The sequence below is a fragment of the Microtus pennsylvanicus genome, chromosome 6, assembly GCF_037038515.1.
Source record: "Microtus pennsylvanicus isolate mMicPen1 chromosome 6, mMicPen1.hap1, whole genome shotgun sequence".
NCBI classification, from domain to species: Eukaryota; Metazoa; Chordata; class Mammalia; order Rodentia; family Cricetidae; genus Microtus; species Microtus pennsylvanicus.
Window position 1 is genome coordinate 41,183,297 of NC_134584.1, and position 25,003 is coordinate 41,208,299.

Below are 25,003 nucleotides of genomic sequence, written 5' to 3' on the forward strand. Positions count from 1 at the left end.
AAACACAGTATATTTGCACCATGGAATATTATTCAGCTGTAAAAATATTATATGCTCAAGTAAAGGAATAGAGCTAGAAAAAACATCCTGCGTGAGGTAACTCAGATATAAACATTTTTCTTAAGGACAGGAAAGTTAAAAAAATGCAAACTTATTAACGGATATTAGAAATGAAAGCTTCTTGAATTGTGTTTGATATGTATGAACAGATTTATAAAAGAAATATGAACTTGAAATGGTTTGTGAACAGCTGAAATTGTTATGGTATAATTTATATCCATATCCCAAGTGGTCACTATTACATACATACAATTTGAAAAAGCCTATGGTGTCAGCTGATGACTAACTAGTTTCTTTAAGTAAAGATGCCTCATGTGACCAAACAACATGGTCAGACAAGTGAAAAAAATATATGTCTATGAAGTAGTCACCCTCCCCTCAAAAATTGTTTTTGCTTCTTTGTCTAATCTTCCATGAATATCTTGTAGAAAGCTGTCTTCTGAAAGGAGGCCGCATCTTTCGGTTGTTGCAATTGTTTCACACACTGAGTGGGAGATTTATTTTAAACTGTATAAAAGTTTAATGCCACTTTTTGGTTTGGAAATCAGATTCAGAACCAGAGAACGCGAGTTTGAGTCAGTCACCAAACTTGGCTAAGCTTTCTTTTGCACAGGGAATTAAGTTGAGCGGGTGCTGCCTTCCCTTAGAGAACAGCAAGCACAGCCTTCAGGAAACCGGATGTTTGGACTTGGCGCAGCAACGGACACTGAGCTCATTCTCTTCGAGTTTTGGTTTGTCAGCAGATCTTCATGTCATTCAAATTTTTGCTTATTTCTCTGAGAATCTCAGTTTGCTCCCTGAATCTTTTAAACAGATGTTGGCCACTAACCTAGAAACTGAATTAAATAAGGGAGTAATTTTGTGTATAAATGGATAAAGGGAGGGCAATGTGTCCATAATCAAAGAAAAGGAAGGAGTTAGTTCTTTTGTGAATAAGCACTAAGAAGTTTCTCATCTAAAGAGGATACACCATCCCAGAAACACTGTCAGTGAGCTCTTTGTTCATCGAACTATGGCATTCTCCTTTAAGATCCTAGATACTCATTTAAAAAAAAAAATACTGACTTGCCTGGTCATTTGACCAAGGGAGCTTACTATACTTAAAGCCATATCAAGGACAGTTGAGAAAGATCATACATTTCTAGATGTGGGAGGCTTTATTGAAATGAATTGTGAAAATAAAATGACCCTGATAATTGTATGTTAGACCAAAATAAAAGCTAGTAAGCAATGAATTAGACAGAGAAGCAGTTTTCTCTGTATCACCGTGGATATAATAAATTACTGCAAACTCAAGGCTTTACGTGTTGCTCATTTGTTGTTTTATAGTTTTCAAGGTCAGAAATCCAAAATCAGTGTCCTTGCCCTAAGCCAGGATGTCTGCAGGGCTGTGTTCCTTCTGGAGGGTCCAGTGGAAAGGAAGTGAGGGCTCACGGCTTCCGCGCACCTCTATTATCACTTTTTCATGTCCCATATCCCCGACTTTCTTATGCTATTGTCGTGAGGGCTGTCTTTGCACTGGGCCCACGCAGATAGCCCTGGATAATACCCCAAGGTGAAAGCTTAATTTACTCACATTTTCTACACCCCTTTCCCCTGTGAGTTGGTATGTCACAGGCTCAATGTATGAATGTCATTGAAAGAATATTGCTAGCTTATCACGTATCCCTTGTTTCACTCTGCTATTTTAAAAGTAGTTAGTTAAATCTTAAGGGAAGAAAGGCTTAGATTTTTCTTTAACATTTGTAGATCCGTCAACAGATAACTAATTGTGTTTATGGGGATTTTTAGTTATATCCTTATTCATTGCTTATATCAAGACTTACTTGTTTATAATCCATAAACAAATGAAAATATCTAACCACCGGAAGACGAATGTGGTGCCATTTCCCATGTCTATTTCATTTCCTTTAAAAATTACCTTTCATTGACAAACATGTGCATATTCAACACCATATATTAAAACATTTGTAAATATTGCAGTAGGGATACTGAGATCTTGCCGATGGAAAGTTCTGCTTTATTCTAAGAGACAATGAAACTGGCACTAAAATGGAATATTGTTTTGGAAAATTGAACAAGCAGTTGGAGCAGCGGATGGGATGAGGCATTTTTATTTTCCACAAGAGAACCTCCCTTTTAGATGGTGGTCTTAAGCAGGCCTCACATAAATTAAGATGAAGCAGCTTAGGAATCCCAAAGCAACAAATACTCTTTACTTCCGGTTCCAGCGAGGACAAGATGTGGCAGTGAGAAGAGATGTTTAATTTGAGCTATCAGGAGCCATGGTGAAGTGGGTAAGAGGGCGCACAAGCATTTAGGAGTTCTGAGTGGAGTTGAGAAGCACAAACAAAAAAGCTGGAGATAAAACTTTTGAAGACATGGTGTGAGGTTCCTAACTACCCTATTGTAAACTAATACTCAGTTTAGTGGAAAACGGGAATAATTGGGGATTTGATTAATGGGAATAATTGGGGATTTGATTAAGAGTAGGATATATTCCAGATTTATTGGATAATATTGTCTTGTGTATAAGTTGTGCTATTGAGAAAAGAAGTTGACGAGAACCTAAGCAAATTGTAGCCAGGATAGTGCTAGAAGGCAGGCAGGAATATGCCTGAGGCTGTAGAGAGGAAACATCTTTGTGATTTAGCAGCTTTTCAGCTGGAGAAAATGGGCCTTAAAGAAAATCAGGTTTGTGAAAGAAGTGAGATATTATTATGACAGTGTATGTGTGTGAAGGTTTGGGTTGGTCATTGTTGCGTTTAAGGTATTTGCGATGTGACTCAAGATGTCAGCTACACTGGACATGGGAAGCCAGGAAGGAAAGTCATGGTCAAAAAGAAAACAGGAGCATCTGTATGCTGTCGTCAGTTTAAGCTATGAAATTTAAGAGTAACTGTAAGATACTTTGTTATTCATTTCATAAACAGGAAGTCTTGAAATTAGGTTTTATTGCTACTCTCACTATTGTTATAGTATAAGAATATTATTCTTAATTATTGTTACACACACACATACACACACACACAGAGAGAGAGAGAGAGAGAGAGAGAGAGAGAGAGAGAGAGAGAGAGAGAGAGAGAGAACACCTGCTGAGTCCATATAGTGCTCAGGACCATGCAGAAGTTCCCAGGAGTGCCAACACCACATCTCCCATCTTCTAATGTTCAGTTTCTATTCTTCTCCTTGCCCTCATGGTATCTGTATATGCCAAGAAAATGATCACTTCTAGATAAAGATATGTTAGAAATGTGGTTGGAAGATGGAAAATGGTGGAAAAAAATATGAGGAAGAAGGGGATAGAGGAACCTGAAAATGTGTGTAATGAACAGAGGAAGGGAGTAAACTAGGGGGTGGGGGGGGTTGTTGGAAATGGTTTGTTAGAATCTAACTTAGATATGGTTTTAAAATATGTATATGCTCATCTTCTTTTGAGAAGTTAAGGCCCCTACAGGTAATTGAATTGGGGAAGTGGGAGCCCAAAAACCAGGTAATGAAGTGAAGGGCTATGAAGAAAGATAGACGAGTGGGCCACACCTCTCCCTGGGCATTGAGCATGCACGTTGCAGTGTTTAAGCCTCTGCCGATCTGTTAAAATCTGTGCTAATGTTGAAATAAGTTCCTTAAGTTTATGTTGTAAGCACTCCATCTTGTGATTCTGTGGGAGAGGGGCCTTGGCAGACCAAGGGGTTACATGGCGGTAAGAGACAGACGCATCATGCAGACAGAGCTTACGTGGGGAGTTTTAATGAAAGGAAATGGGGGAAGAGAAGGGAGAAAGAAAGAGATAAAGGGAGAGAGAAATAGAGACAGAGTATAGACAGAGGCTGCTCATTCACACAGAAACTACAACACTGTTTGGCCAATAGCTTAGGCATATTTCTAACTAGCTCTTATATCTTAAATTAACCCATTTCTATTAATCTATGTATCACCATGAGGCTGTGGCTTACTGGTAAGATTCCTAGGTGTCTATCTCCTTTAGCAGCTACATGGCATCTCTTTAACTCTGTCTACTCTCCCTATATCTCTTCCAACTTGGCTATATTTTTCCCTCTATAGGCTGAAGTAACTTCTTTATTAACCAATGGTAATAAAACATATTTACAGCATACAGAGGGGAATCCCACACCAAAAGAGAAACAGAGGGAGACAAAGACCTGCTTGCCTCTTCAGAACAGTCAAAGAGAGAGAATCGCGCTAGGCAGTGGTGGTACATGCTTTTAATCCCAGCACTCAGGAGGCAGAGGCAGATGGATCTCTGTGAGTTCAAGGCCAATCTGGTCTACAAGAGCTAGTTCCAGGACAGGCCCCAAAACTACATAGAAACCCTGTGTCAAAAACCAAATAAATAAATAATAATAAAGTAAATAAAAATAAAAAGGAAAAGAGAGCCAGAATGGGCAGTTTGTCTCATATAGGGACTTTCGCAGCTGTGTACAGACCGTGTAGTGACATAGCAACCATAGGACCCTGGGCTGGCCAGGGTACTGCCTCAATGCATCCTACCAGGTGACAGGCCAGCATAATGCCTGAATCCTAACACTCCATCTAATGTTGAATTTCCTGTAAGAAAAGCCACTGAAGATAGGGTAGTTTGAAACCTTAATTAGCAGATATTAGACTCTCCTGTGTTGTGGTCTCACAGCCAGCTGGGGTGCTCTTGTGCCAGGTCCCGTGGACTCCGAGTTAACTATGCTAAAGGCTACAGCTCTGATTGCCCCTGCTCCTGAAGGTGTTGATTTGTTTTTAACTGTCATGAGCCAGCATGAACTATAGATGATTGGGTGACATTTCCACCTTGGTCACAATAAAAGCCCTTTCCCTGGTGAAACCGCTTTTGTGACAGGTGCTAGGCAACAAGGCTGTGGCTATTCTAAAACACCAGTCTTAGGAGGATGAAGCAGGGCTCTGAGCTCTCCCAAATGAAGGGTTGTGATTGGCCCAGACAAATAGATGTGGTTTTTCCAAACACCTCTACCTGGGCAATGTCAGCAGGCTGCTTCTTCTGGCTTTAATGAGTTGTCTGGGATACATTCTTGTGCTGCCCGTACTGATGTTGTAACTTCAGGCTCAATAAAAGCTTCTTTTGGAGTGGTCTTTCCTTGCTTACATTCAGTAGAGCAAGCTGAGCTGGTAAGAGGGACACAAAGACCCCTAAGAGAGGGAGATAGGAACAACAGCAGGAGAAGCTTGACAAGTGACTGGCAGCTGAAAAGTGGGGGCCTCTATGGTGGCTTGATACTTAAAAAGGCAGCTTGACGTCCAAAGAAGTCAGCCAGGTGCACACAAATCTAACCGCTCCTGGCCTCTAGTTGCTAATGCTACAGTCTGGAAGGGCCCTGCTTGTATCCAGTGCCTGCTTCCCGCCTCCAGCTCTAACTTCTGAGCATAGCTCATTGACAACTTCTCTTCGACAGGTGATGATCCAGAGGTGCAGAGCTGGCCTGCCTCTGATCTTTTCGCCCTCTGCCTGACAATCTCACCATCTATGGGTATCCGTGATTGGGTAATTCTGTTCTGCCCATAGGTTGAGCTGCTGAGCTGGCCACTGGTAACGGGGTGTCCCCTGACGTTTAGCTCATTCCTGGCTGGCCTGGACAGAGGCAGGAGCTACAAGTCACCCTGGCAGGGGCCACCAAGTTGTGGAAGGGACCAGGCAGCCCTCTGCCCGCAACTGAAGAAGTTGTAAGCTGCCAGGGCAGGACAAAGAAAAGAAACAAAAGTAGAGATGTGAACAGGGGAGATCGGAGAGCAGCTGGAGCCTACAGGGAGTCTGAGAAGAAAACCTGCAAGCCCCAATCACCAGGACAAGTCCAAAAGAGCAAGCAAGTCTTCAAGACCAAGGTCTCAAAACTCCAACTTAGATCTGTTAAAGCTGATCTTCACCAAGAGCCTAGGGTCCTGATACACAAGGCCTATGCAGGATCTACAGCACTGGTAAGGCTGAGCACCTTCATGCCAGAGGCCTTCACGGGAACTATGGCATCAGATGGTGCCACTTGCTTGCTTCTACCTGCCTTACTGATGCCTTTCCCCGCTGCACTTTTCTTTGACCCACATGACACACCGGGTCAGGTTTAATTCAGAGACCCAGTTGTCCTCAAATCAGACAATAAAGGTGAAAAGGAGAAGATAACTGTCAATACTTTTAACATAGAAATAAATTTATAAATAGCAGGTCACCTCTTTGTCCATCTAGTTGTCCAGGGAAGGACAAACACCACTAACAGAGTCAGTTGGAAGGAGGTAGGATTTCTAATGTATGTAAGGTCTTTCCAGCAACCACACCAGTTTTGGTAAAAGCCCAATAATCCAACAAAATAGAGTTGCAAAAAAAATTTTTAGGTTTTAAATCTCAAAATAATTTCTAGCTCAGTGGCCAAGAACCCAAAGACGTTTTATGCTGCTAACAACCCAAACCACCAATTTCTCCAGTGCCTGAATATGACATCGTGATTGTCTTTGTTTACTTTTGCGGTTAGTGGGAAGTGCATCATCCTTCGGCCTTCACGAGTTAAAGCCCTTCTAGAAATGATCGCGGTTCATTTGTCCACCCACTAGATACAAAAATAACCTGCTGTCTTCGCAGAATGTGCATTCGCTCTCCAAAGCATATTTTATGCCAAGTTTCAAAGGACGAAGAGCCACACCAGGATTGATTTTATACCAAATTCTGCTTTATATTTCTAGCACCAGTGTGTGGCAGACAGGTGGACGGTGGTTGCACGCCAGTTGGCTCCTTTGTCACTGTTTCTTTTCAGATACGAGTTTGCTAGACTTGAGCTAAAAATGACGTTAACTGCAGACTTAGAGGAACAGTGGGTAACAAAACGGTAATTGCTAGTCGATAAATCTCAGCTCACTGTCTAGTGATAATTTGCTTCATGGGGCAGCTAGGATTTCTTCTATGTTTAGGAAATACTAATTAATGAATGCCAGAAAAATCTCACAGATGAATTCCTGGCTTATATGAATGTGACATAAACTGAGAAATAATCCCAAAACAAGACTACTCAATCCAAAGAGAAAGAAGAAAGCTTGCTGTCAGTGCAAACTCCATGCTCCATACTCCAGGAGTTAGTGCTATTGATCCTGTACATGAGATTCACTCAGAATACCAGCAAGGTTCCAGCTAACAGTTTGAGTCTTTCTCCTCTGGCGGCTCCATGGTGTCTTCTGACTGCATCTTCTTTCTCCCAGCATTCAGTTTAGTTTTCCCTTACTTGCTCTATTCTGTCCTATTAGAGGCTCAAAACAGCTTCTTTATTAACCAATGGTATTCACAGCATACAGAGGGGAATCCCACATCAGACCTCTGATAGTCTCTGGACATTCATCCCAGTTTGAATGAGGAGTACCCACTGTATTGCTTCACCCCACTGTTGTGTTCCCTACTAATTAATGCAATAATTCCTGGCAACCAGAGTTGCCAAGTTGGAGAGAACACTGATTAGTAATTAACTGTGGTTTTCCTCTTACTTTACTCCTTGTAAGATAAAGCAAGTAACAGTGCAATGTTGTATTGAGAAATGAACTGGTTTTCTCAACAATTTAAATACTTTTTGAAACTTTAGAACCTTTATAAAGTTTTTCTAGCCTTCTGATTATTTAAGATCTTGTATTGCATGGTAAACAAAAGTGGGTTTAAAGGCATTTCTCCATCATAGAATTAATTTTCAACCATTCTCATTCTATAAACAGGCAAAGAAAACTATTTTTCTGACAAAAATTAGCTTCTTATGACTGAATTTCAGTGCAAAAAAATTGTACAGGCATGACCAGTGTAGACAAAACTAGATTCTTTTGGTTTCTGGTCTAGAATTTTCCAGTGCCATGTTGTTTGGACTCTCCAAAGACCAAAAAATAGTTTAATTCTTTCCATAAACTATTAAAAATGTGGATCATAAATTTTATACCGTGAAATTCAGTTACTTTTATCAGGAAAGGAAGTAAGATCTACTTGAGTTTATTATCTGCAGGGTTTTTTTTAAAGCATATTTTAATGGACATTTATGGTTGTCAGTAAAGCCAAAAGAAGTCATCTTGTAAAGGGAAGCAAGAGTCTCTCCCAGCTGGGTTTGTGAAATGCAGCTAGAAAATACTCACTTTTCTATTAGGGTTCCATGCATAAAATGATTTATTCCCAAGTACTGTTATCCTCCAATGTTCCCTGTATGTTCTCTTTCTCTCTCCCTCTCTTCATTTTAGAAAGGTATCCTGTGATTCCTAAATTAATTAGCTTGTGTCTGGAAACAGAACAAATTGAATTTTACATGTCTCTGTGCTGGTGCTCGGGTGTCCATCTTCCTGCCACTTGGCTGCATTTGGCTATGGCTCAGTCGACCCCTCCTTGCTGTCATGCTGCTCCTAATTGGGGGGGGGGTGCTAGATAGCAATTTTCAGTCAGTCCCTCAAATATAAAAGAGAGAATTTTTTTATTCTTGTGACTTTCTAGGGCAATTTAGGAAACTTTTGGAAATTCAAGTAAAAATTTCCAGGCACCAGCAACATTGAATGATCTAGAAAAAAAGCATAAATAAGACACCAAGTACAGAAGTGTTTGGGAATAATTCATTTTGGCTGTATTTAATAATAAACATTGATTTTACACTAACTTAGGTAGAGATCAGTCAGTTTCAGCTCCATTTTGCTCCATACAGGCTTGCTCCATACAGCTCAAGCGTCCTCTGGATATGCCTGATTTTCAGCCTCTGCCTTGAGCATCCAGCCCCAAATTATGTCTTCCTCATTTCTTATCCTACCTTATAAGATAAGAAACTTAAATAAATAAAACAAAACAAGAGAAAAATAGTGATTAAAATAGTTGTGTAAAATAAATTCTTGAACTGATAGTTCTCTTTTTCTAGGCTATTAATTTCAGAACATTTATGCCTGAAAATTCTTACCTGCCTCCCAAATTAAAATCACTATTATTTGACCTTGTTCTTGCACAAATATTTAAATTCTAATGTAGTTACTAAAAATTATCTACAGCACTACCCTTCTAATACTCTATTATTTTTTCAAGTCAATATTATCAATAAATTACATCTTATAGTCAAATATCTTGTAGAATGAATAAGTTTCTTTTTAAACAAGTTATCAAATTCACTAAGTGATACACTTTTTATTATTAAGCTTCTGATTTTGAGTAATCATTGCCACCGCTGGGGGGAAAAAATAGTTTTAATCTCTTTGTAAAGTCAACTTAGAGAAGGTTCCAGGAACCATCTCAACCATCTTTGTCTATCTTTTTTCATTGCGCCCTTTTACATTTATTTATTTGTATATCTTTACTGTTTAACCACTTTGGACATTTTATTCACAAGTAGGTTTTCTGGCAGAAGTAACTTGTAAAACATATCAACTTTTAGCAAATCAAGCAACTCTAACCATCATTTTTAGTTTTTTGAGCAAAAGAGTAATGTTTTGGAAAAGCACAGCCATTTATACAAATATATTTATTTCCTTATCTGTTATCTTAAACAGGAGTATAACTAACGATTTATAGCCATATCTTGAAAATTGTTTTCCAAATGAGATGCCATCTTAATATTTTCATTATTATATGAAAAGTTTAAGAATTTAAAAACTCAAATCATGTATATGAAGAAGATATGCAAAAGTAAAGAGCAGCTATGAGGCAGCTTGCATGTTCCACTTCATGCAATAGTCCAGGCTAACCAACATGTGACATGTGTAACCATCAGAACCTTCTCTTTTCAAAAGCTTCGTTTGTCAGTTGAAGAAACTACTGTGGAGAAGTTGACTGATTTGCCCAAAGTCGCCAGCTCAAACCACGAAGATGAACCACATTATTCATTCCCGGGGTACCATTCCTTATCCCCCTCTGGTAAAATTCTTAGCATCAGAATGTGCAGATCACCAGATTCGGTTGCCCAGCCTGTTTAGAAGAACTTTCTGAGACTGCTGCCCTTTGCTGTTGAATACAATCTATACATAAACCGGTGAGAAGGGATTGGTATCCTACTATTACCCTGAAAGGCAGAGGTAAGAGGGCATCCCAGACCAATTCTGAGCACCATCAGAAATCTAGAGGGTGACTGCAAAAGAAAAGAAACCTCCTTCTGGTCACATTTTTCAGCAGCTTGTAACATCTCTGGGTTCCAAGAACCATCCCTTCATCTTTCCAGGAAGTATGATGAATTTAATCAAAGGCAGCCTTACCCTCTTGCCCATCTGCCTGCTTCTCACACTGTGAGGTAACTCAGCAGGTTGTACTTGTAGCCTGTTGCTTGGAGCAGAGGGAAAAACACAGGGGTCACAGTGTAGCCTTATTAGCGCAGCATGATCCTCTCGGGCTGGAGTAACCAGCCCAAGCCGTGTCCAGCTGGAGATGCTTAGTGTTTCCTGCAGAGGGTCCTTAGGTGCCAGCACATCTGCTCCGATTCTCTGATTCTCCTGTCAAGCTTTGCAGGCAACACAGTCTGTTTTCACAGTAAGAAAAACACAGTCTGGCACAAAAGCCCTAGAAGGACGTTTTGCATGAAAATGGGAGTTGAATGATAGAACGGGCATCCTGGCTCCCCAATCCACCAACCATGTTGACAGTGAAACTGAAATGTGAGAAAATGCTTTTCTGAGCTGCTAGATGTTTCCTAAAATGCTTTCAGCTGATTTGCTCTGTTTGCGACGCTGCAATTTCATGAGGTAATGCTTCACTATGAAAACCTTTTTAAAACCCTAAATTCTGTTTATATGTGCCTTTTAACCCCCCAAAATAATTGTATATGCCCTAGATAACCTTTCTTCTTAAATTTGAAGTACCAGGTGTTTTTAGGCATGCCTTTAATCCCAACGCTAGAGAGCCAGAGACAGATGAATCTCTGTGTGTTTTCAAGGCCAGCCTGGTCTACATAGTGAGTTCCAGGACAGCCAGGAAGACACAGAAAGGCCATATGAAAAAGAAAGAAAGAAAGAAAGAAAGAAAGAAAGAAAGAAAGAAAGAAAGAAAGAAAGAAAGAAAGAAAGAAAGAGAAAGAAAGAAAGAAAGAGAAAGAAAGAAGGTTCTTTTTTAATTTAAACGTTTTATACACTATAGAGAACCTATCTCATTTCTAGTGAAGACATACATCAACATAGGTCCTTTCTTATTATTTGATTTCCTCCTCTTACTTTCTGTTGACCTAGAAATTGTAGGACTGGTTCATTTGTAACTCTGAGAGGCTTGCTTTTTCTGAGAGCAGTGAACGTGACCCTGGTTCTCTAGAATAAATGCTATAGATGTTATTCTATCCACCCGCTGCTACCAGGTTTCAGTATCTTTAACTTGATTCCAAGTGCTGTGTTCTTGGGGCTTTTTTTTTTTTATCAGGTTTGACATTTTCAAATCCACCAATGACATAGCAGTGTGAAGGGGACCTTGAGCCCCACAGTGCTCCCGGAGTCCCACAGTGCTCACTGTCTGCTCTCCACTTTGCTCGCTTGCTAGCAATTTCTCAGATAGCTCTTTTGCCTTTGTTTCCCAGACAACCCTGTCAATCTCATGATGGTCACATCTGCCTCACAGACAGCTGCTGCTATGTGCTCCATCCTCCTATGTGCTGTATACAACGAGACACTGCAGACACTTCTGTTTTTCTAGCATTTGATTTCAACATGTTCATTCTCCATTGTCTCTCTTTATATTTCAGAGACTCCATCCACCACACGTTTAAGTTTTTTATGGTCAGCTGAAATAGCGTTGAAATACGGAAATTCTGCTTTAATTTTGGACTCCTGTAACCTGTCAGGTCTTTTGCTCCATTAAAGATCATAGTAGTCACTGAAATAAAAGTGAGCAGAAATCCTTCGAGAAATCAAAGAACAGTACCAGTTGATAATCATGGTAGGAGTTTAACTGTGCATTTCATCTCTGAATAGTGTTCTCTTTTTGTGGCAGGGCAGATGGAAGTAGAAAAGAGGGCATGCAGATACTGGATGATCCTGAAGAACAAATGCCTTTCTTTTCTCTTCTCCTCTAGGGGATGGATGAGTAAGGAATAGTGTTGTATTGATATGTCCAGCTTTGTTTTCACATACTTCCTGTTGGGATCTGGCAGGATAGCTTCAATTCTTGGGTCTTATTAATGTTGCTTGTCATATTTCTATTATCTTATAATGAATAGAGAATCTGTTCTTATTTATTGGTTCGACTCAATGAGGTATTATTTCATGTTCAAAATCAAGAAACCTATTCAGAGGGGTTAAAGGACATTTCTAAAGTCACCCAGCATTTGCATCCCAGAGGTATGGTAGGATTCCATTTGTTCTAACTACAGAAGCCCTTGCTCTATCCATTCGTTGCTGCTGCAGGGATACCATTTGTATAGAACTTGATACACATGAGATACTATTTGATTATCCCAACAACCTAGAGAAAGTAAACAATGTCATTATTTCAGCCAAAATGTGAAAACACAAAGGAATTTAGGTACCCAAAATCATGTAGCTGTATCAGGTCATGAATTAATTTTTTTTATTCCATTCCATATTATGAAAGCTGCTCTAACCTTAGTAAACTTTCCTTTGTCTATATATCATAGTTTGGCTTTATATTGCTCATTCTTAGAACCTGTGGAATTCTCAAATTTCAGGCAGAATCTCTGCAATATTCCCAACATTGTTTGAGTCCTTTCGAGAGTAACTGAGAGGCAAATCCCCAAAGGATAAACAAGTGTCCATGTGTTCGCTCCCTGACCCATTTCCACTGTGGGTCACTATTTATAGCAATGCTCTGCCCAATTGCCTATACCCTTTCCTGAGCCATGATCGGAGTCTATGTCATAGGTTCCCTATCACTTTTCTTACATTTAAAACAAGATCAGTTAGAGTGAAGAACATTTTTTTAAAGGTAAGGATACATGTAGGCACACATCATTACAGATATGTTCTATAAGGTATTTAGCATCACAGGTTGCTCTGAGGTAGACTATGCACTTTGAGTGACATGATATGTTAATTGTGATGAATGCATTGCTGTGGCCAAGGGTATTTATAGTGGGGGATGCTAGGTATGGGTGGCAAGGAGGTATATAGAGTCTCTCTACCTTTTACTCAATTTTGACAAGAATCTAAAGCTTCTCTTAAAGTAAAAATAAATGGAGTCCATCATTTAAAAACAAAACCAATAGCTCAGGATTGTTGGATCTATTTGAAATCACCATTTTTATACCCCGTTTGACATTCATATTTGTGTTTGATAAAACAGACTAGATTCCCAGACTGCTAGTGAAACAAGAAGAGGGGTTTGTGAAGCCATTTGTACTTTCTGTTCCTCCTTTCCCTGTGAGGGACTGAAGGAGTGCTGAAAGATGAGAAATGCCCACCTACCTAGACAGACAGGGAGCTGCAGTTCTAGCTTGGCTTCTTCTAGGCTCCTGTCCCACAGCACAGTGCTGGTTTTCTGTGTAACAGCTTCAGGGAGCCACCCAGGGCTCCCCATACACAACTGCAAGCAAGAGAAGTTGAACCTTTCTTCAACTCCCTTCCCCCTGTGAGAATACCTCCTATTTCTCAACACTTAGCTGTAGGTCAGGCTTTCTGGAGGTAGGTTAACTACAACTTGCCTCCAGAACATGTCCTTGCTGTAGTATTTATTTTTTTTTCCTAGGGAAGCTCACATAGCATATCCATAACACTGACCTATGGGAGTTTCTTTCTTTCTTCCTCCTCTCCTTCTCTAATCGGCTGTGCTCAAGGTACTAATTATTCCTGTTCAGTGCAGATCAACCGGCCCATTGCTTGAGACACAGGGACCATCCAACCAGCCAGGATTCTGGGCTTGTGTTGAATAAAAACTTCATTTTTTGTGAGGAATCTCTTTTAATCTTAGTGGCCAAGTTAAGGTAAAAGTCTCACACACAAGCCTGCTACTCTGTGAGCCCTGTACATTTGATTGGATGCAAGCATTTTGTTCTGTGCTCTGTGAAGAAGAAGAATTAACCACCTTGACTGAAAGCTCCAAATTGTCTGCATTTATCTATTTAAGCTTCAGGATTTCAAAAAAATGAGTATAATCAAAATCCTACTGGGAAGAAGCATGTCAAAAAAGATAAATTAGAAAGTAAAAATGGTGTCTCTGTATCTTTGTGCCAAACAATCATAGAAAAACAAAACTCCTTCAAAGAAACATGAAAAAAAAATGCCTTTCTATGGTCTGGGTTGTGAATTTTATTAAAATCATAAAGAGAGTTCACCTAAATATTTAAGTCATGTTTACTAAAAAGTGTCTCTGAGGTTCACGAGCAGAAATATGTAATAGGGAGCTATATCGGGGTGGTACTGACAGCGGAGTCAAAGACCCCCTGTAAAAGAGCTATACATGGCTGTTTCTCTCTGTCAGGAAAGATGAATTGCCATGGCAACCCTACCATGAAATAATAGGTCAAGTTTTATCCTTCTGCCTCGGGCTGAATTTATTAGGCTTTACTTAGAAGTAGAGGCCACTGTAAAATGAAGGTTTGGGTTTTCAGAGCTAAACATTATAGTAAGTTAAATCTAATCAATAAGATCTCCCATATAGGTCAGGAGAACACTTAGATTGATTAAAAGGAGTGTTTTGAGCCTATCTTATTATTGTTCTTTTCTAAAATGTGGGCTCCTTTTCACAGATGTGTGTGTAACAAATGTGTGAGTTGCTTGCACAAGGACAGCAGGGGAAAGTGGTTTGTAAATTTTGCTTTAATGGATGACTAAGTGTGATAAAGAGAAAGTTTGAATTTCACTTCACAAATAAATATGCAGCAAGAGGACATAAAACATTTAAAACTCCTATTTTTGTTTGCTTTCTCATAAGACTAAATCGAATACTGCTTCATGCCCATTTGTAGGAATGGAAAATTAAATACATCTTGAGGGAAGTAAAATATTATAGTGTAAGATGTGTAGTCATTATTTTGCTTTTTAAGGGAACTGGCTCTCCTTGATTGCTATGATATTAACTGTTTATTTTTAGACAGTATCTCAATCTCAATCATTTAGGGATAAAAATTCTAATGTGAGGAAATACATAAATGTTATCACATCAAACAATTTTGTTCAATTTTCTGATGGGACATAATTACTAGAATAGGTATGTAGACAGTCCAGACCTAATTTAAGCATAAGTCTTTCCTGATATCACAGGAAGGCTATGCTTAGACTTCTCTGTAAGGCTACCTTTAATTTTCTTTCTTTTTTCTTCAGCAACTTAATAAGCATTGTGCAGATAGCTATGAAATTTATATTGCTTTTGCTTCTGCTCATGAAGGTGGGAAATCAGGATCAGTGGCTACATTCATTCCCAGTGCAGCCTATTGAAGCATCACAAATTGACTGGGCAAAACAACCGCCACTCATTGTCTCAGGCTTCTGGAGGCTGCAAATCTGACTTTGTTATGCAGGGTCTTGCCGGCTAGGAGAGCTGATCTTCCCTGCCTGTCTAGACTCTAGAGAGAGCCTGCAGTTCTTGGCATACCTTTTTTTGCCAGTGCAGTGTTCCAATCCCATTCCATGCTTTTATAGCTTTCTTATTCATGTGTACTGTGCTTTGGCTCCATTTTTATTTTAATACGTTTTTTTTCACTTTTAATTGAGTGTGTGTGTTTATGTGTGTGTGTGTCAGGGGAGGGGGTATGTGCCTGTAGATGCAGGTGTCTTCAGATGCCAGAGGTATCATATCCCCCTGGAGCTGGAGTTCTAGGCACTTGAAGCTTTCTGACATGACTGTGAGGAATTGAACTTAGGTCCTCTACAAGAGCAGTATATATTCTTTAGACAAGGAGCCATCTCACCAGCCCCTGTGCCTTCTAATTTCATGAAGACTGTAGTCATGGGAGTAGAAACCACCTGATCTTGTATGACATCACTTATATTAGATTGCATTGCAAAGACTGTTTTTTTTTTAAAAAAAATAAAGTCACATACAAGGGTCTGGAATGAAAACTCTAAGATAATGAATCTATAACAATCACTGAACTCCATCTCTCAATAAACTGTCTCTGTCACAATTATAAATCACTATGATACCTGGTACTTTGCAAATATTTTTCACAATTTTGATCTTTTTTATTTTTGGAACACTGGTGTTCTGCTTAATAAAGTTCTTTAGGGAGTAAAATCTTGCAGGATTCAAAATCTACCTAGAGTGGATATATGTAATGTATCTTTAACTTCTTTGACTATTAATAAATGCTTATTAGGGATTTATTGGGTAGATGTATGGATCGATAGTAATATTAAGCTATACTAACATAATTTAATCTTTCTTGATTATTCCAAACAATTCTTTGAGGTAAAAGTGTAGTTACATATTAGTTAAAAGATCACCCCCTGCCTGAATGACTGGATTCTTATTCTACACTCTTTGTGCTCATTTGGCTACTCATTGGTGAAAGTAGGTTTTATGTCTTAGGTTACAGTGTTCCTACCTTACCCCAATCTCTTAATTTCCCATTGCATTATTATATATGACTTCATTTACTTTAATTAAATTATTTTGACATTCAGTTAATACTACTGAAGTTTGATTTGGTTTTTTCATCTATTAAAAATGCTTGCTTTATCTCTTGCCATTATTTTCTGTTCTTCAGTCTAAGTGTGTGTGTGTATGTGTGTGTGTGTGTAGATTTTTAATAAATGTATTTTGATTGTGGTCATCTTGCGTTACATTTCTTTGCTAATAGATCATTCCATTTTCCTTTTAATTTGGTATGGAAATAAGCATGGAAAGAAGAAATAAATCGCAGCGTAACCCATACTTTGCAAATGAAAGCTATTTCTATAGTCTTAAAACTGTGCATTATCTCTGCTTGACTTCAGAAAGCTCTGGAAATGCTGTGCATGCAATTAAGAGAGAGTTCTGCTGGGGAAATCACTGAAGGCAAAAACCAAAGATAGAAATTGTCCAGCTCACATTGAAAGAGCTCTTAGCTACTTTTTATCAAGCTGCTATTATTTTCCATTTTGCGGGTCTTTTCTTGACAGATAGTCAAGCATTTGCTACCAAACCCACCATTACATCAAAAAATGACTCCTGAAAACAATACTTGTAAAGCAAAATATTTGAACTAACTAAAGATATTCTTTTCCTATAGAGAGGAAAAGACTCTGGCTGGAAACATTCCTCATCTCGTAGTCACTTTCCCAGCCAGTGTTTTCTCTGGGGGGGATTTCCAATCATATTTTTTTTAATCATGAGACGATGACATTTACAGGAAACCAACAGATAGTCCCAGCTGTTAGTAAACCAGGAGGAAGAACAACACTAAGATGGCTGAGCCCAGTGAGGACAGACGCCATTTTGTCCACTATCTTCCGGGCTTTTCATGTTTAATTGCTGCAGTGGCACTTGACATTATAAAATATTCCGTTATTTTGAATATAACCTTTTGTCATCATTAGTAAATGTCAAATGTAACGAATGAAGTGTTTTCCTGCCTTCCTCTTCCCTGTAGAGTGGTAAGAAAATGGCATTAAGTTTGTAATTCTGAAATTGTTTTCAATACCAAAGCCAGCAGGGAGGCAGCTTGGTGTGAGAGTGTTAGACTAGGTTTAATGTTTAAATTCCTCAAATTGTGGAGGGTGAGAATTTTCCTATTTGTGGTTCTTCCTACACTTGCCATCTTTGGTACAATTTCTTGTTCTACTTGCATGTTTCAGTGACAAATACTTCCAATTGGATTGTGTTTCTGAGCTCAGTCAGAATGATGCTGGAAATCTAGCCCTTTGCTGTGTGTCTTAACTACTATCTGAAGGCTTCTTCTTTCTTTAAAGTTATTTCTCTTTCTCTCCCCCACGTTTTGATATGTAGTGATTATTTCAACCCTGTGGTTTCTAGCATCTTCCTGTAACATTTCAAGTATAGTATAATGGAATCCGGATTTTTGCTCTCTCGATGATTAAAAAAAATGCCACGTTATGAAGCTGAAGCATTTTATGACAACACGGTGTCTTTACCATCACAATAAAAGTACCATCCTGTGAGAAGGGGGCACCATCACCAGAAAAGGTCAGAGAGATGAAGGCACAGTTTTCCAAGACATTTATCAGCAGGCTGTGTTGAAAACACGCTTGACAGGGGTCTGGGTCACCTTTCTCAATGACTCCTGTGTGTTTTCAGTTTTCCTCAATGACAAAACGAGAGAACACCTATGTGTTGTGCAGGGAAGAGAGTTGGCATGGCATCGCCTGCCTGCACCTGTGGTATTCAGTCTATGCCAAGAATGAAAAGAAAGCTGGTTGAAGGTACTTGACAGTGGGTGGGAGGTGGGAAGTAGGCTGCATTCATACATAATATGTCCCGAACAATACGATGCCAGGGGAAGGTTTTCAATGATCTCGTCTGACTAGTAACAAGGGGTTCTGCTTTCCAGAGAGACAAAATATCCTACCATGTCTTTGATTACCCCTTGCTCTTTAAATATGTTCATCCAGAATTTGGCTCTGTCATTCTGTGTGTGTTCTCATCTTGGTTTCATGGTTACGTATATTGTTAACTAAATTAAGCTCATGAGTTTCTGAGAACACAGAAAAGCACTCACCATTAGTTTCTTTCTGCCCAGTCAGTTTCAATATTTGTTCTAATTATATGCAGCTGATATCCCAGACACCTACATTTTCCTAATACTTATAAAACATTAAGCAAAGCACAATAAAATACTCAAATACTTGCCAATAAACTCTTATTATTTGAGAATATAACTTGGACGTTTCTATTTCTGTTGTTATGGTTAGAATATGACTTCTTACTAATTAGCCATTTGCAATTGGAATATATAGTTTTCCTAATGATTTTAATACCACTTTCCCTATTAAAGATATGAATCATTGTTTTCTCTGGCATAATGCAAACATACTTTCTATTATGATTTCCTTTTCTGTTGTTTTCTGCCACTGGAAGTGCCTTCTAAAAGCTTCCTTAATTGCTGTGCATTTGAATGCTCTAATCTGTTTCATCCAAACTTGAACCCTTATTTTCTCTAATAAGATCTTAATCAGACCAGCCTTAGTCTTCTCCAGAGAAGCATGTCTTCTTCTTGGACTTGTGAAGTCACACTCCCAGCTAAGTTGCTTCTAGTGCCACTTAGACACATTTACTGAACCCAGCCTCCTCCGGTCACTTCCCTCTGACTCTGTAATGGCAGAAGAACATGCCACACAAAGTACTGAAAAACTGTGAACAATCATATGTTTCTCTCTGCAGTGTAGCTGGATGTTAGGATCTAACTGGGAAGATGTCTATGGGGGGAATCCAAAATCCAACATGGACTCCATGAGATCTCAATGCCATTTTGATGGTATGGGAACCTGCTTTTCCCTCACCCAACAAGTTAACTCTCCCTCAAGGCCTTCTCGGTTCTACAGGGATACAGGGTATACTTTGTTTATAAAAGAGGCATCTTAGGGATGAATGAGAAAGAGCGTCCATAGTAAGTTAGAAAGAAGGTAGCTTATGTTCAAAACGCCAGGTCTCTAGAGAGTTTATAAAAGGAGAAACAGCTAAGCATCATCTCCAAAGATTGGGGGAAATGGGAAAGCCAATTAGAAATGATGCTTTCAATCCTAAGAGAACAGAGAAGGAGCCATAGGGTGAGCCGAGGAATCAGCTCTTCCTGCACAGTGTCGAGAATAGGTAGTTCCTTTAGATGATTTTCACGTCTCAGAGTCCTGATTTCACTGCCGCATGCCATGCCTTGTGCAGATAGTACTCCCTTCTACAACCTTAAATTGGCGCCGATGTCTCAGGAATAAAACCTTGCCCTTGTCATTCATTAGCCCCTGTTTGCATCCTATGCTGTATGAACAGATCTGGAACCCCAAAGTTACTATTTACTTAGCTTTAGAAGGGTTTAATATACAAAGGATTAGATACTTGTCCATGACCCCCTACCTTAGGACAGAGGAGCAGGAATTCAAGCTCACATTTGCTCCTCCAGCTCAGACATTAAAGAAGGTGTTTTATTGTCATCTCATAGCCGATTAAGCTGACACTGAACTGTAACCTCCTTCAAAGTAGGAACATGTTCCTTTTGTTCTCACACCAGCTGGTATTCACGGACAGCCAATTTATAAAGGCATCGCGTTGGAGCTGAGCTATCCCTCTAACTTAAAAGTATGTCAAGAGTCACCAATTTCGGATTGGTCAAATCTTTTCTTTTGTATAGCTTTATGCTGGTTGGTATGGAGTAAACTTTGATCTTCATTCATACAAAAAAGAAGAAAAAAGGAAAGAAGGAAGGAAGAAAGAATGAAGGGAGGGAGGAAAAGAAGGAGGGAGAAATTGTTCAGAGTACTGCAGAGCTGACTTGTGAGCATCAATAGGAAAAGTGAAACTAAGAAAGAAACATCTGTACATTTCCATGCACCATTTTGGATGTTGTAACTGCTCTAGAAATTATTAAGCACGTCCCTAAATTATTTTGCCTCATTTATGACAGGATGTCACTGTTTTGTTCATTAGGACACAGCAGGCCAGGAAAGATACAGGACCATCACCACAGCCTATTATCGAGGGGCCATGGGCTTCATTTTAATGTATGACATCACAAATGAAGAATCCTTCAATGCCGTACAAGATTGGTAAGTTACTGCCATTATAAATGGTGATTGTCTTCTATTTGAAAATTTATTCCTCCCACAGCAGTGGCTATGGGACAATGTCTTATGTGTGTTTATCATGAACTACAATCCTACTTGTGCCCTAAGGCAAAGAAAAGTTAGTCATGCTCATAGCCACTGTCAGGTGATTTGAGAAGTTGTTTTGGTGACTTTTCCATTTTATTCACTTCGGTGTTTTGTATCCAATGAATTTTCCTTGTATAGAATTGAGTGTGTTGCTAAAATGTTAATAAAATTTGGAAGTTTATTGACCTAATGTAGGGATCTAGAAACTAAGGTTGGTGGACCTTGGCTCACAATTTGTTCTTTAATTAAAACTTTATTAGAACACAGGCAAGATCATTTGTTTATTCTCTGTGATGCCTTCACACCACAAAAGCCAAGGTGAGTAGCAGGATCCATGTGGCTTGCAAAGCCCAAAAGATTTCTCTCTGGACATTTGGAAGAGATCTTCTCTTATCCTTTCTTCTAGTACTTTTGTTAAATATATTGTTCAAACCAGAACATTTGAAAGGACTTAGGACACAAGATCAAACCCAGACCCTTTGTGACTTATAGCTTCATCAGTCCCTGTGAAAATACTTGTATCCATAATGAGTGTGATGTGCAGTAGGGGGCTTTCTGTTATGAGTTCTTTTTCTGGCTTCCCAGAATAGATAGAATTCAGAGCGTGTCATGAATAGATAGAATTCAGAGCGTGTCTAGTGCAGGGCTGAAAAGAACGGGAATTTTGTGGAAAGATCCATAATGGAGTTCCTAGTTTCCAGGGATGGCTGAGCAGATACCACATATAAATGCTAAACAGTCACAGTTCATTTTCTGTAAGATGCATCAGACAAAGGCTGGGCAGTGGTGTAACACATCTTTAATCCCAGCACTTGGAAGGCAGAGACAAGCGGATCTCTGTGAGTTCGAGGCCAGCCTGGTCTATAGGAGCTAGTTACAGGTCAGGCTTCAAAGCTACAGAGAAATCGTGTCTCAAAAAAATCAAAGAGAGAGGGGGAGGGTTATAAATTATCAAAAGTCAACTTTAGAACTTAAATGAAAAACAATTATCCTCCACTAAGAGGCATAGAAGGCTTATAGAACCTCTCTGTAGTGCATTGGCTATTGTGAAAATGAAAGTTCTCAAATTAACCCATAACTTTAAGGTTAAATACCAGCAAATCTGTCACAAAATGGAATGGGCACTAAAGTCCAGAGACAGCCACATCTGTATTCAGTGTTAAGAGTTTTGATTTAAAAAAAAACAAACAAATAAACAAACAAACAAATCAGCATCAAGGACCACACAGTGAACAGTTGTGTGATATCTGGCTAATTTGTATTCACAGCTTCAGTTCCCATGTCATCCTACAAAGAGTTATTGACTGCTCGGCTAGAAATACTGAGACCTGTGTATGGATACAGAAAGTGTTCACACTGAAGTTTTCATACATCAGCATTATGGTACTGTTTGTACATAGCTCCTCTTGTCCACCTGTTTCAACATGAATTATTTCACCACCAAGAGACCATATAGTGATATACTGGGATCATTAAATAGAAATGCCAGTAACACCAGGAGCCACACAGTCAACACTGATGGCCCTACTACCAACAGGATACAGGAATGATCAGTGTCTACCTCTCTGAGCATCCCTCTGCGATCAGTCAGTCAAGTATCATCATGCTAATGTTTAGATTTTCTCATGTGTCAGGAGATTCATATTACCTCCTCTGCCTCTACCTCAAATTTCTCTGGACAACTCTAGTGTCCCCCCCATCCTTCTGAGGTTCTGTTTCCTGTTTCTGAAAGACATATTTTCCAAATTACTTTTCTCTCTCTGATCCCTCCTGCCAGGTACAGTGACATTATCCTGTGTCCTGTTCTTGGTCATTTTATTCACTTCACTAGATTCATTTAATCACTAAATCAGATGGTTCCCAAACTTAAATGTCTGGCCTTGGTATGTAAACTGCTATTGCATTTCCAAGTACTCAAAATATTTATGCCGCCTAGATCTTCTTCTAGTTCCTTGAAGTCATTTATCTTCACTGGAGACTGTTCACCTTCCTGACAAAATTCCTGCTTGTTGCAATAGAATGCATCATTCCGGGCTGACCATGAATGTAGCTCTGATTTTCATTATCTGGATCTGGGACAGCTCATGTACATTCATGTATTTAACATGGGAATCATTTGACATGTCTACTGCCTTTCCCTTCCTTCTTTGGTCACCCTCATTTAGTTTCTTATTGTTATATTTTATCCCTATCCTTAATGGAAGCTTCAGATGTTCTTGATTTACATTTCTTTCTGTCTCAATCCATTCTACTACCCCTTGGCTGCTTGTAGGTTCTTCCAAAGAGCATGATTTTTAAGTTTATGGAAGATCCCTGTCCAAAAGCCATGGGTCACCATTGTCGCCTGAGTTGGAACTTTCCCAGTGTGGCTTTTTCAGACACAGCACCTCAGATGCTACTGTAATTCTAACATTGTTTCTTTTTGTTCTAGAGAAAAGCTGAAACCACTCTTTCTGGATCCTCACCCAAACAACCCAAATTTTCCACATTTTTCTTCTGTGTCTCTTTTGAATTTACATACATTTTCCTATAGCTCCCTGTTCCATCTGACTCCAGGCAGCTAGATTTCTCCAAAACTGAAGAATCAAGAAAGTCCATTGGAAAACCAGTACTATTTTACTCATTTTTCTTACACCCACAGTTACATAACTAGTCATCTATTGGGAACTTTTTTTTTGGTGTTTATTTAACCAGCAGTTACTGAGTGTCTGAAAGCTGTAGGCCAGACATGTCTATGCTAATATTTGCTGTCTCACTGGATCTGCCATAACCCAGTTATATGATTCAGGTTTAGCATCTTGTTCTTTTGATTATCATAGCACAAGACCCAATAATTTTGATTTTCTGACACCTCTCAAATACATTTCTTTCCGTTCTCTCTATTCTCATTGACTTAATTCAAACTGTCATTTAGGGACTTTCTATCTCGTCTCTATCTATCTTATTTTAAAATGCTTTCAGTAATTTTTCATGCCCTGTGATAATGGTTATGGAAGCACAAGTAAATCACTATGAAGCTTTTATGGCTACTAATCTATGCTCCATGCTGGACCCACTAAACTAAATTTCCCATGAGAAATGTGAACATAACTGTCTTCTAATTTCGACGAGTGATTCTGAAGTCTGTTTCTCACCAAGACCATTGGTTTACAATGAAATCCAAAGCCGCCCCATTGGCATCATCTCCTAACACTCTTCTCTTTGTATTCTGTGCTTCCACCAGACAGATCTTTCATCAGTTTTCGATGTCTGATGCATCTGCTACATCTGCTCTTCTGCCTAGAATATCTTGTGACAGTCTGAAATTTTAAGTTCCTTCCAAGCCATGCCCAAATGCTAACTCTTCTCCACAGCTGTACAATACACCTCTACCCTCTTCCTACCCCCTCTCTGCTCACAGTGGGCAGTGTCACCCCCACCCTCACCTCTACTTTCACTTCCTACCAAACACACAGATAACTGTTAGGGGAAGCTACTTGATCATTTCCCAGCAGCCCAGACTCCCAAAATAATCACACAGAAATCTGAATTAATTGCAATACTGTTTGACCAATAGCTTAAGCATATTTCTGGCTAACTCAATCTTAAATTTACCCATTTCTATTAATCTGTGTATCACCCTGTGGTTTGGGCTTACCGGCAAGGTTCCAGTGGGCTCTGGCAGAGGTGTCTCTGCCTCCTGTGGGCAGCTGCATGGCTTCTCACTGACCCCGCCTTCTTTCTCCCAGCATTCAGTTTAGTTTTCCCACCTAGCTCTATTCTGCCCTATCACAGGCCAAAGTATCTTCTTTATTTGGTGACCAATAAAAGCGGAAGGACTTCCCACACCAGATAACCTACAGACTGTTGTCATCTGAGTACACTTGTCTCTAAAACCAGGTTGTGAATATGTTCATTTTCCCCAGTACTAAATACAGTAAATGCAATATGTTTTCTTATATTATTCTAACATGTAAATTTTGGCAAAATGCTTATACCAGTCAGGCAGTGGTGGTGCACACCTTTAATCCCAGCACTCAGAAAGCAGAGGTAGGTGGATCTCTGTGTGTTCAAGGACAGTCTAGTCTACAGAGAAAATCCCAGAACAACCAGAGCTACACAGGGAGACCCTGTCTTGAAAAACCAAAAAGTAAAAAATACATATACTAAAATTTACCATCTTAATTATTCTGCAGTGAACATTACAGTTCAGTTGTATTAAATGCATTAATTTTGCTGTGCAGCCATTCCCTGCCTTCCATCTCCAAAACTCATCTCAACTTGTCAAGCTAAT

General features: G+C 39.3%; 1 protein-coding gene across 2 annotated transcripts in view; it reads left to right on the forward strand.

The window, feature by feature from the left end:
* The window catches only part of Rab3c (RAB3C, member RAS oncogene family), a 193,068-nt gene that overhangs the window by 70,506 nt on the left and 97,559 nt on the right, over window positions 1–25,003 (forward strand). For both annotated transcript variants that reach the window (XM_075976080.1, XM_075976079.1), the window contains exon 3: window positions 20,507–20,625. In XM_075976080.1, the coding sequence (XP_075832195.1) occupies window positions 20,507–20,625 (119 nt within the window). The remainder of the gene's footprint in view (window positions 1–20,506; window positions 20,626–25,003) is intronic.